The sequence below is a fragment of the Mustela putorius genome, unplaced genomic scaffold (assembly GCF_011764305.1).
Source record: "Mustela putorius furo isolate JIRA1106 unplaced genomic scaffold, ASM1176430v1.1 tig00003853_pilon_pilon_pilon, whole genome shotgun sequence".
Taxonomy (NCBI): domain Eukaryota; kingdom Metazoa; phylum Chordata; class Mammalia; order Carnivora; family Mustelidae; genus Mustela; species Mustela putorius.
In genome coordinates, this window is record NW_025422005.1 from 16,881,044 (window position 1) to 16,894,262 (window position 13,219).

A 13,219-nucleotide genomic window follows, 5' to 3' on the forward strand; every position below is an offset into this window, starting at 1 on the left:
GGACTGCCTATTCTCAGGAGGAGCCAGGGAGCCGGAAAAGATCAGCGTCAGCCTCCCCTGCGGGCACCTTACTTAGGAGGAGCGGAGAGAGGCACACAGGCCTTGGAGATAGTACAGCTATTAAACTGACAAGTGAAATGGTGCATAAAATTAGATGCATACTATTTCTAAAGTCATACAAGAAAAGCAATGCCTAGGAGGAAAAAAGATTGAAAGAAAATGTGATCGGGGCTCCTGGCTGGCTCAGCTGGTAGAGAATGGGACTCTTGATCTCGGGTAGTTAAGTTGGAGCCCCACGTTGGGTGTAGAGATTACTCAAATGAAAAAAAAATCTAGGGGCATCTGGGTGGCTCAGTTGTTAAGCATCTGCCTTAAGCTCTGGTCGTTATCTCAGGGTCCTGGGATAGAGCCCCGCATTAATGCGCCCCATCTCAGGCTCCCTGCCAGCGGGGAGCCAACTTCTCCCTCTCCCTCTGCTCCTCCCCCTGCTCCTGCTCTCTGGCTCTCTCAAATAAATAAAATCTCCAAAAATAAAAACTTTTAAAATCTGAAAAAAAAAAAAAAAAGGAAAGAAGGAAAATACAACCATGGTTACAGTAGGGTGATAGGATCAGACGTGAAAATTTGTTTCTATTCTCCAAAATGCATGTAGCTACATTCTCTTTATATGCCATCTAATATGTTTCCCCCTTTTAATGGTTTTATGAAATTAATCTGTCTGTAAATTGTAACCATCACTCCCCATTTCACTTACCCAGGCTGCCTTTTTTTTTTTTTTTTTTTAAGTAATTTTGGCGCCTGATCTGGGGCTGGAATTCATGACCTTGAAACCAACAAGAGTCACATGCTCTACTAACAGTCACAGCCAGGTGTCCCCCGAGACTTCTTTTTATGTCCAGGGCGGGCATCCCCTTCTAAGGTACTACAAAATGTTCTTACGTACTATGTATATTATCCGACCAGCCCCCACATAAATTCCACAAGCACAGAGCTTGGTGGGGTTTGTTCACTGTGGCGGATGCTGTCCCTGCAGAGTCCACATCCCCTTAGGCACTCACTCTCCCTGTGCACTGGGACCCAAGGACTTGTGCTGTGGGGTCCCCCAGACTGTGCTCGAGAGAGTTCTCTGTGTCAGCGAGTGCCAGCTGCCAATGGGCCAGAAGTGCCAAGGAGTTAAGGACCCCAGGAGCAGCCTTCAACCAGATACACAGAAATTGGTGGATAAACACCCCAGCGTCCTCAGCCCTCAAGGGGGTGAACCGAGGTGTGTTTTCCACGTCACCCAGAACTCCCCGGCCGGATTTAAGCCCTGGTCGCCCACAGCACCAGCCCGCCCACTGACACACCCTGGGCTGGCTTCCCTCCCTTCCCCATCTCGCTTCCCTCACTCTTCTCTCTGCATTTCCTGAAATCACTTCCCAAGTAAACCCCTTGCACTTGAACCTGTGTCTCAGGGTCTGCTTCTGTGGAATCCAATCTCATGCCTGGACTGGCTTATTCCAGGCCAACAGAAGACCTTCTAACACAAAACGGGTACTGTATAAGTATTTATTGCCAAATGCCATGGAATTGACCAATGCAGAAATATAGGGGCTAGGCCTGACTATCCTGTGGGCCAGACTCATTTGGCCCCAGATCTTCACCCCAGCTTTAAACACAGGGGAGGCAGCAGAGAGAGAGAGAGGGGGGATAAGCAACCCTTCCTCACATGTCCCTCCAATCCCTCACTGGACCCTGGGAGTTCCCCTGCGGGGTTCCCCCCGACCCCGAATGCCCCATGGGGACGGACAGGTGCAGGCCCGAGTGGGAAGCTGGAATTCTTGCAGTAGAAGAAAGAAGACATGAGCCTCAATCCCTGAGACTCCCCATTTTCTGGCCCTTCTTCATTGCCTTTCTTTTTAGAGCAAACCAGAAATATTCTGCAATTACTGCAAACGATCATTACGAAAAGTGTTTAGGAGCAAGAAAAAATGCTTAGAATACAATAGGAAGATACACAGGGATGTAATTGTCTACTCTGCCGATAGGAATGGAAAAATTATGTATATTAGTAGATCAGGACTGGGAGGGAAGAAGATGTCCAAAAGCTGTTTCATTTGTTGGAAGTGACACACTGTGGACAAATATTTTTTGTTTTTATTTTATTTTTTAAAAGGTTTTATTTTTGAGTAATCTCTACACCCAATGTGGGGCTCGAACTCACAACGCTGAGATCAAGAGTTGCGTGCTCTTCTGACAGCCAGGCGCCACTCATTTAAATTTTAAATATCACTAATGTGGATAGTGTTTATATAATAAATAACGATAGTGAATCATCATTAAGGAAACTAAAACAAAAAGTTCACCAATTGAATTGAAAATGGACCCTTGCCAACTTAATTTTCCCCATGAGGTGGGGAGACAACCTACTCATTCCCTGCTTGGCCTCAGTGACAACTTCATTTCCCAGGGAAAAGTACTCTTGATTTTGGCTCAGGTCATGATCTCAGGGTCATGAGATTGAGCCCGTGTCAGGCTCCGTGCCGGGTGTGGAGCCTGCTTAAGATTCTGTCTTGCCCTCTCCCTCTGCCCCTCACCCCTCTCTTAAAAAAAAAAAAAAAAAGACAAGAAGGGTACACATCAAAATATTAACAGTGGTTATTTCTGTTATTTTCTTTTATGTTTGAGTTTCTAAATTTTTTACACTAAATGTGCCTTACTGTTGAAATAAATATAAGCATTTGGAAAAGTTATAAAATAATATATAGCGTATAACTCCATGTTATTGACAAAATAAGCATGCAAAAAATTCTGGAAGGATATATATGATTACATAAATGACATATGTATTTATTATGTATGTATGTATGTGTTTAGAGAGTGTTGGGGGAGAGGCAATGGGAGAGGGAGAGAGAGAATCTCAAGCAGACTCTGCACTGAGCACACAGCCTGATCTGGGCCTCCATCTAACAACCCACAACCCGGAGATCGTGACCTGAGCTGAAATCAAGAGTGGTATGGTCAACCGACTAAGCCACGTAAGCATCCATAAATTATATATATATACACATATATATATGAATATGTATATAATATATATTTAATAATTTTTAAATATTTTGTTTATTTATTTGACAGACAGAGATCACAAGTAGGTGAAGAGGCAGGCAGAGAGAGAGAGAGAGGAGGAAGTAGGCTCCCTGCTGAGCAGAAAGCCCAATGTGGGGCTCAATCCCAGGACCCTGGGATCATTACCTGAGCTGAAGGCAGAGGCTTTAACCCACTGAGCCACCCAGACACCCCTAATATATATATATTTAAACACAGATTATTATACATGATTATACGTGCTTGTCTCTAGAGAATGGATTTTTTTTAAATTTTCTTATTTGTACTTTTAAAAACTTCCCACAAGGTGGCTCAGTGGATTAAAGCCTCTGCCTTCAGCTCAGGTCATGATCTCAGGGTCCTGGGATCAAGCCCCACATCAGGCTCTCTGCTCAGTGGGGAGCCTGCTTCCCTCCTCTCTCTGTCTGCCTCTCTGCCTACTTGTGATTTCTCTCTTTCAAATAAATAAATAAATTCTTTAAAAAAATAAAAAAACAAAAAAACTTCCCACAATGGGCAAGTATCTACCTAAATAAAATATATATAATATAAAATATATAAAATATAAAATGAATATAAAATAAATTAAAACAATAAATATAATTAGAATATATTACAAATAAAATATTTTTTATTTTTTTATTTTTATTTTTTTTAAAGATTTTATTTATTTATTTGACAGAGAGAGGTCACAAGTAGGCAGAGAGGCAGGCAGAGAGAGAGGAGGAGCAGAGAGCCCGATGCGGGACTCGATCCCAGGACCCTGAGATCATGACCTGAGCCGAAGGCAGCAGCTTAATCCACTGAGCCACCCAGGCGCCCAATATTTTTTATTTTTACAAGGAAAAAAAAAACCCTGAGAAAATGATGCCCATTTTTCGGGCCACAATACTGAGTCTCATAGACTAAGGGTATGAGTAAGTGACTGAGTTCAGTCCAGAACTTGGCTTTCTGGTCTCTAATCATCTTCTTAATTAAAACCACACAGATATATTTTTGTTTTTTTTAAAAAATGGTTTCATTATTTTTTTCTTACTTAAAAATTAGTACACATTTATTGGAGAAAAATAAGAAAGACAGAGATTTGCAAAAAGAAGAAGGAAAACAACTCAATCTGACCACCCAGATATAATCACTGGTACCATCCTGGTATACATCCTTCTCATCTTTTCTCCTATACATACACATAAAATTCACTTAATTTTTTAAACTTATTTTTTAATTTTTTTATTTAATTTTATTTTTTTAGTAAACTCCCCACCCCAAGATCAAGAGTCACATGCTCTACTGACTGAGCCAGTCAGGTGTCCCTCACTTACTTAATTTTTATAAAAATGGGATCATACCATATATACTATATTATACCCACAGCTTCTCCTAATTCTTAGTGAATATTTTCCCACGTCATTAACTTTTTTTCTACCCAGCATCGCCTCTCCATGGAGGCCCTACCAGCTTTTTGAACACAGTAAAGTGGTTTTTCAATGTGTGGGACTGTTCTGTGCTTGGAAGGATACACAGGATCCTTGCCCTACAGCTGTTTGCACAGCCCAGACTGGGAGTAGCGTGGTAGAGGTATGTCTTCCTTCTGGGTGAGACCTTTTCTTCTACAGCATCATTCCCTAAAAGTGTTTTCTGCAAGACACTTGTTTTATAGGATTATAATAAACATTCATTTTAAAATGGCTCAGAGATTAAAAATGTTTCAGAAATGCCAGCAGAAATATGTTACACATACAACATTTAGTCTTTATGCTTTAATCTGGCTAATTCCTTTTTTTTTTTTTTTTTAAGTAATCTCCACCCCAGTGTGGGGCTTGAACTCACAACCCCAAGATCAAGAGTCCTGTGCTCTTCCGACTGAGCCAGCCAGGTGCCCCTAACCTTGTTAATTCCTTAAAATGAAGACCTACAGTGTCTATATTGGGTAAAAAGGTATGTTCGTTAAAAATATTGCTATAGGGGCGCCTGGGTGGCTCAGTGGGTTAAGCCGCTGCCTTCGGCTCAGGTCATGATCTCAGGGTCCTGGGATCGAGTCCCACATCAGGCTCTCTGCTCAGCAGGGAGCCTGCTTCCTCCTCTCTCTCTGCCTGCCTCTCTGCCTACTTGTGATCTCTCTCTGTCAAATAAATAAATAAAATCTTTAAAAGAAAAAAAAATATTGCTATATCGGGGGCACCTTGGTGGTTCAATGGGTTAAGCCTCTGCTCAGGTCATGATCTCAGGGTCCTGGGATTGAGCCCCGCATCGGGCTCTCTGTTCAGCAGGGAGCCTGCTTTCCCCTCTCTCTCTGCCTGCCTCTCTGCCTACTTGTGATCTCTGTCTGTCAAATAAATAAATAAAAATCTTTTAAAAATATTGCTATATCATGGGTGATATTATCCATAAAATACCTACCATTATCCACCATCAGATACTATTCAGTATTATTTAAAACTGCCTCCTTACCTATTAGATGAACAAATGCAGATCCCTCCCCCGCGATTTAAGAGCTCTAGTTACATAGGGAACAGGTCGGATTTATTTGTACATCGATGAAGACTTTTTATCTGCTGTCATGGATAAGGCATTTGGGTCTATATGGAGTCATGCAATTTGGGGGACCCTGGTTAGGTGGGCAAGGGGGAATGGGCATGGAATTGAGACAAACAACTCTTCTCAGCAGAAGCCTGGGGGTCTGACAAAGATGCGATCCTACTCGGTCACATAACAGCTGTGTGGTCTTGGAAAAGTCCCTGCTCCCCAACCTTCGGCTTCCTCCTCACGAAATGGAAATGTTGAATAGAGAGGCAACAGAACACTTTACATTCTGTGTGGTTAAGTGAGTTCCTAACCCCATTTACCTGGAACCCTGACGAGGGCGGGTTGTCAGCTGTGTCACTAGGCAACGTTGCTTATAGCAAATGAGCCCTGATTGGTAAATTACATGCAGGCACGAAGGGCTCTGAACGCAATATAAATAATTAGTGGAAAACCATAGCTTTGGGGGGCTGCGCCAAGGACCGTGAATCCTGCTGGGATCCTGGCAGCTTTGTCTTCTCAGTCAGGGGTTCACGGCCTCCTCATTGTGGACTCATTACCCTGTACCTGGGTAGAACTCAGAAGAGCTCTGGAGGCTGTGTGGTCCCCTAGCAGATGAGAAAGGCCTGGGCCTGCCTCCCCGGCACAGTGTGCCTCCTGCCCCAGCGTCCTTCTCGGTAAAGTCAGTGACAGGGATGGCCTATTTGGGCCTTGTGGGTCTGTCTGATTGAGCCCAAGAAGAGCCCCTCAAGGGGTTCCCCTAGGAGGTGAGAGCAGCAGCTCCTCCCAGGGCATGAGGATTAAATGAAGTTATAGAAACAGAGCCACTGGCAGAGGACAGGACAAATGTCACCCCCTTGTCTCCATCCCAGAAGAAAAATACCTGTCTTTGGGCTCTTTGCCTCGTTTTTCCCTTGGTGGAGAAAGATCCGTCTCTGGCTTCCAGTCGGAACAGTCAAGCCCTTTTTCCTTCTTTGCTTTGTCTCTCTCCTCTCCTTTTTCTCCTTTGGGGGGTCCAGGGGAGTCTGAAAACGAGAGCATGGCATTGGTCCCAAACTGCGCTCTATCTCCGCAGACCCCCGCATGACTTCGGGGAGGGCGGAGCAAAGAGCAGGGACCAGGACAGCAGCACATGCCCCCAACACACCCTTACACACACACAGAAATACATTCACACACGGATGTTTATGCAACATGCACACACGTGTGCAAACCCGTGCTCATACGGGGATAGAAAGACATCTGCACACAGACCGTATTTACACAAATGCGTCTATACAGACATGTGCTCTTTATAGAACATGCAAACACACGGAAATACATACATAGAGGCACACGTCTACAAAAGTGCAGAGTGTGTGGGCCAACCCTGGCATTCCCCGCTACGAGGCCCCCTGTCACTTCTTAAGTCATTTGACAAACATGCACTGAGTGCGTGCGGTAAGCCAGGCATGGTCCCGACCCAGGAGAAGGGAGAAGCACACAGCCCAAGCCGACTTGGACTCCTCTCACCCAGCAGCCGCTTCCAGTTTTTGATGAGGACTTTGGCCAAGGACACAACCTCCTTGTCTGAGCAGTGCTTGCGGACCCCATTGACGGCCACTCCAATCCTGGTAGTCTGCAAAGCCAGAGGGTCAAGGGCTGGTCTTCCAATGGGCCCCCAGGACTGGCGACCTTAATTGGCAAGACCCGCCCCTGCTCAATCCCCACACCGTCCCCCGCCCCAGCCTCTGCAGAGGCCTGGCCCCGAGCCGTGGCTGATGTTGTGACCCTGGTCCGACAGCACGCATTGAAGTCCAGGCCCCAAGGCCCAGCCCCCTGCCCCGATGGTGACCATGGCTTCGGTGAAAAGCTGCCGCTGAGGACCCCTCACCACGTCCACCTCCTGGCATCTCTGAGCTCAAGTTTCAGCTGAAGACACAGGTCTGGTGCCTACAGCTTGGGTCTGTGCTGATTTTTTTCAGGGCCGAGAACTTCTGGTAATGCTTGGGGGCTGTTTGGGCAACACAGGGAGGATCTAAAAGTGGGCCACTTTTCCTTTCCCCTGGATCACTGGCCTTTCAGATCCCATAGGCCCAGGGATGCCTAGGTGGCTCAGGTGGTTGGGCCACTGCCTTCAGCTCAGGTCATGATCCTGGAGTTCTGGGATCGAGTCCCACATCCGGCTCCCAGCTCTGTGAGGAGTCTGCTTCTCCCTCTGACCTTCTCCCCTCTCTATGCGCTCTCTCTCAAATAAATAAATACAATCTTAAAAAAATAAATAAATAAAACAGATCCCATAGGCCCAGGGGCTTAGGAATTGGGGTATTTAAGAAAGCAAATCTGTCCTTCTCACAGACCTAGAGGGCCCCCTGCCCTTGGAGGGTACCCGGCCGCCATCTCAGTGCCTCAGTCTCCACCCTCAGAGCTCAAGACCTTTCCCGCCCTTGGCCCTCCCGTCCCAGACCCCTCCCAGACCCCACCCTTGAAAGGCACCCCCCAGCACTTCCTCTTCCCCAGAAGGTCTTCCCCATCCCCCAGGGACAGCACCCCCCCACCCCCCCCAGGTTTCCCATCCCCCCCCCCACCTGGAGTAGCTGGATGGACATCTGACAGCTGTTCAGCTTCTTCAGAAGGTCGAGGGCCGCTTCCTGTGGGAGGCCACGAGGTGAGGACGGGGGCCATGGCTTCTGCCCCAGGCCCCTTTCTGACACTGTGTGGTGTTGCGGGAAAGAGGGGTGCAGGAGGTAGGGGAGATTGCTCAGCTCCCGGATAAACGTAGCCAAGTGGTGGAAGGATAGGCAAGGGATAGGAAGAAGGAGAGAGGGAAGAAGTTCTGCCCCGGACCAGCTCCCTAACTTCCTCTCCCACCACCCAGCCAGCCTCAGGCCCTCCCTGAGCTGGGTCCCAGCTCTAACCACTCCCCCTCCCCCAGCCTCCGTTCTGCTGTTCCTTCTACTGGGCATGCGCTCTCCTCCGCCTTCTTGTCCTCTTAAAGTAACTACCTCATGGCTTCTTGTTACTGCTTTTGCGTCTGCAACCTCAGTCCCCTGCTTGCCAACTATGAGCTCCTGCAGGGCGAGGACCTTGCTTTTTTTTTTTTTTTCGTAATAGCTTTAATAAGATATAACTGATATGCAATGCGCTGCATGTTTGATGTTTGTGTACACCCGTGAAACCATCATCACAATCAAGAGAAGAACATAGCCGTCATCCCCCAAAGTTCCCTTGTGCCCCCTTGTGATCCCTCCCGCCCTGCACCCCAACCCCAGGACACCAGTATTCTGACGTCAGTCTAGATGCATTTGAAAGGATTTTATATAAAGCATACTGCAGGGGCGCCTGGGTGGCTCAGTCGGTTAAGCCGCTGCCTTCGGCTCAGGTCATGATCCCAGGGTTTGGGGATTGAGTCCCACATCAGGCTCCTTGTCCAGCAGGGAGCCTGCCATTCGGCCTGCTTGTGCTCTCTCTATGACAAATAAATAAATAAAATCTTGTAAAAAAAATAAAATGTACTGTGATGGGCTTTCTCCTTGACTCTGCATAATTGAGATTCATGTATGTTGCTGCATAGATCGATATTTCTTTTTATTACTGAGTCATTTTCCATCGCAGAGATGTACCACAACTGGCTTATCCATTCACCTGCTGGTGGGACGTAGGGGTAGTTTCCAGCTGGGCCAAGGAGCATTCACGCACAAGTCCTTGTATGGACATATACTTACATTTCTTTGGGGCAAAGAGGACTGTTTTAGTCTCTGAAACCTCAGGGTTCAGCACACAGCTCGGCACTCCCTGACTGAATGGCTAAAGCAGAGAGCAGAGGTGCAAGAGGTAGAAGGAAGCAAAGGACCTCAGATCTGAAAATCTGCTGCCTGCCAGGCCCCGTGAACCCCTGCCCCATTTCAGCCTTCTCCTTCCTACACCCACTTCCCAGAGGCCATCCCTGCCTCCTGTCCTGAGCTCGGTCCCCTGGGAGCGCCAGCTGACTGTGTCCTGCATGCCCCTTGCCCTGGTCTCAGTGTGTGATTTCAGCTGCCAGCCCCTGCCGGCCAGGCTTCCTTGCCAGGACCGTGTCCCAAGGGCAGCCCTCAGCCTCTCTTGGAACTCGGCCTTGTAGTACATTTTTGGAGGCGTGACCTGCGGACGTGCAAGCGTGTACATAAACGTGTGGGCAAACAACTCTGCGTGCAGCACTAATTCAAGGCTTCCTGGGTGCTGGGCCCTGCCCTCCGTCCTTCACCTGCCTTTGTCTCTTTCACTCTCACCCTGGCCCTGTGAGGCACATACTATCCCTAGCCCCCTTCTTACCAAATTACTACCCCATTTTCACAGATGAGCCACCCAAGGAACAAAGAGATTAAATACTTTGCCCCAAGTTGCAAGACATTGACCTGGGATTCGAACTGAGGCCCCTCGGCTCTAACCACGATACAAACTGCTTCGAGATGGACACGTAGCGACCTTGGAGTGTACGATTACGAAATATGAGTAGGGGCAGTGGCCTGTTGCTCAATGTTTAACGCCCAGTTCTCAAAGAAAAAACCACCTGATCTGTAGTGTTTGTCAATTTCTATCATGTCAATAGTCCTCCCGTGGCCAGTTTCAAGCTACCAACCGCTGTCACTGAAGTAAAGGAGGGATGTGCAGAACCATACGCTGTTTCCACCGTATTGATGTGATCCGAGGGAATCAGCTCTAGACCCCAGGTGATAGTGAAGTCAAGTAAAACAATTAGCAGTGATGGCTTTGGAGAGTTTGTTACCTTTGTTTTTAATATAACTTATTTAATTGTAAGTATATCTTTAATTTTTAAGATAATGCTCTACGTAGGGAATATAAAATGGTATTTTATTATTTTTTAGAGATTTTATTTATTTCAAAGAGAAAGGGCGAGAGCAAAAGAGAAAGAGAGAGAGAGAGAGAGAGAAGCAGACTCCCCACTGAGCAGAGAGCTCAACATGGGGCTCGATCCCAAGACCCTGAGATCATGACCTGAACCAAGGACAGATGCTTCACCCATTGAGCCACCCAGGCGCCCCAAGTCGATGGTATTTTAACAGCATCATACGGTGACAGGTGGTGCCATACAGAATGTATAGAGCTGAGGATTCACTATGTCATACACCTGAAACTAAATGTCACATTGGCTGTCAACTATAATCAATTAAAAGAATAAAACAGCGTCTGTATTTCACAGCCAGTTTGGAAAATTCCTGAAAAATCAATAGTGGCTGTGGCTGCAGCTCACCACGGGGCGTGTGTCTCTGTGTGTCCCACTGTACCGCTGGGGGGTGATGGAGAGAAACTGCCAGGAACCCTGAGCGAGAGCTGCCAGCTGTGACTCTCCTTGTACAGGGCTGTGGTGTGCACCCAGCTGTAGCTCTGGTCCCCGCGTGGAGCTGTACATGTGCGGCTCTGAGCAGCAAGTCTGTGTGTCTCTGTGGAATGATGCCCGTATTACAACCTCCGAGTGGGTCAGTGTGGCTGTCTGAGGGTGGTTCTGCGGCACACACATGTGTGTCTTTCTGGAAACATCATGGCCACTGTATCTGGCACGTCGGTGCCTGTGGCTGTGTCTCATACGCAGTTACGTGTGTAGATGCTTGTCTAGCTGTTGCGGTGTGTGGCTGCGTGTGTGCAGCTATGTTTGTTGTGTGTGATCGTGTTGCTGTGGCTGTCGCTGTGGCTCTGTGTCTGAGGCTGCTTCAGCCGGATGCTCACAGCAGCTGACAAAAGCCCTTAGTATGTTGCTGGGACTTCGGTAACTGGCAGCAAACCCCAGGCCTGAGCTGCAACGTGGAGGATCCGTCTTGTTACAGGAAATGTGTCCTCCTCTCCCTAACCGCTGCTGGGCGGGCCCCACTTTTGCTCCCAGAGCAGGCCCCGCCTCTCCCTGCCACAGGCCCAGAGCTTGTGCCCACCCAGATGCTGCCAAGAAACCAGGCGCAGACGTGGCCACGAAGGAGCTCTGTGCTACCGAGACCTTGCATCCAGATGGGGCTCTTTCCTGGACGGAGCTCTGGGTACTTTCACAGGAATCCATCCCCCAAGGGACACCGTTTCCTCTTCCCATTTCACAGAAGAGGGCACTGAGGCCCAGAGAGGGAAAGCCTAGAGAATGGTGAGCCTAGGACCATACAAGGAGTGAGGGGGAAGCCCAGGGCAAGTCCCCGCCTTCTCAGCCAGAGCTCGACTCCCCCCAAACTGCTTTTCCCCAGGTGTGCCACCACCCCCACCTCCAGCCCAGAGTCTGCGGGCCCAAGCCTGGGGTTAGCCAGGGACAGGTCTATGAGGCAGGATTGAGCTCAGCAGACAGGGGCCTGAGCTCCACCACTTGGAGCTGGGAAAACGCCCTGGGATGCGAGGCTCAGTACCACTGATCTTGGAACTGGGTGGGGTATCCGGGAACCGGGTTGGGGGAGGCTGGGCTTGTAAGGGTGACAGGCTCCCAGCACTCCACAGGTTTCGTGTCCCGCCTTGCTGTCCCAAAGGAGGAGTCATTGTCTAACTCTTACTAAACATCCATGCAAGTGCTCCCGAAGGACTCACATCTCTTCCACACTCACCACTGCCTGCAGTCACTCCTTCCCAGGAGGTAGATAATCTTATCTCTTCTCTCCACGTGAGGAAACTGGCAGACTCTGGCCTTTATATGGACACCCACTCACTGTGCCTGCTCTAGGGCTGCTTGACACAGTCCTTGGTTCTGGTGACTCTTCCTTTTTCCCCATTCTAAAGCTTTCCTTAGGGGCCATCCCTTTCCCAAGCTCCTAGAGTCACAGAATGGGCTGAAAAGCCAGGTCAGGCTCCAGCAGGGACTATTGAGCTCTCAAGGGCTAAGTCGTCCTCTCTTCCCTCTCCAGGTGTGCTCAGGCCCTCCCAGACCCAAGGCCAAGTTTGCTCTGACCAGGCAACCCGGTGGCCACCAGCTTGAGGCAAAGATCATGGTGAGGATCAAACATTAACTTGAAGTTGGCCTGAGAGCCGCAGGCCGCGCAGGTAGGGCCGTCAGTCTGCATTCTCCTCTGGGTCCGGCTCTGCCCTCCAACCCTCCACCCTCCGGGGCCAGGCCTACCGCCAGTCCTCCTTCCCTCCCCGCCCCGAGGGCCCCCGAGGGCGCGCAGTGGCTGCCCGGCACCTGTTCGGCCCCGCCCGCGGGGGCCCCACCCTGCGGCCAAGTTAAGGGAAAGTTCCAAGTAGAACCGCTCCTGGCGCCCGCAGGCTGTGAGGTTGTGGGATCTGCGGTCCCTTCCCTAGATCCGCTCCCCGGGTGAGGGATGGAGGCGGCTCAGCACCCTACATCAGCTCAAGTTTCTTTGCCCCTTCTCGGGCACCCAGGATTTTGCAATCCACACCCCCCGCGCCGTTCCCCCTTCTCCCCCGCCCCGCTGTCGCCACCACTCCCTGGACTTTGCCTTTGAGTCCCCGGACTCCGAAAGTCCTTTTCCAGGTCCCGGTCTTTTCGCTCGCTTTCCCGGGCCCTGCGCAAGCCACCCAGGGCCCCTGAACCCCGCTGGTCCAGAGAGGCGTGCATAAGCCTCGTCTCTGCGGCCCGCGCGATCCTGCCCAGCGCCCTGGGCCGGGCACACGCCCACACCGGGAGTTCGCAGCAGCCCCCAAGTGGCGCTGC

At 49.3% G+C, this 13,219-nt stretch overlaps 1 protein-coding gene across 2 annotated transcripts in view; it reads right to left on the bottom strand.

Moving 5' to 3' along the window:
• The window catches only part of TCEA3 (transcription elongation factor A3), a 37,164-nt gene that overhangs the window by 23,565 nt on the left and 380 nt on the right, over nt 1-13,219 (bottom strand). The window contains exons 2-4 of one of the 2 annotated variants that reach the window (XM_004741207.3): nt 8,175-8,237; nt 7,120-7,225; nt 6,491-6,632 (exon numbers count right to left, since the gene is read on the bottom strand). In XM_004741207.3, coding sequence (XP_004741264.1) covers nt 6,491-6,632; nt 7,120-7,225; nt 8,175-8,237 — 311 coding nt within the window. The remainder of the gene's footprint in view (nt 1-6,490; nt 6,633-7,119; nt 7,226-8,174; nt 8,238-13,219) is intronic. The other variant, XM_013047827.2, reaches the window with a different exon arrangement.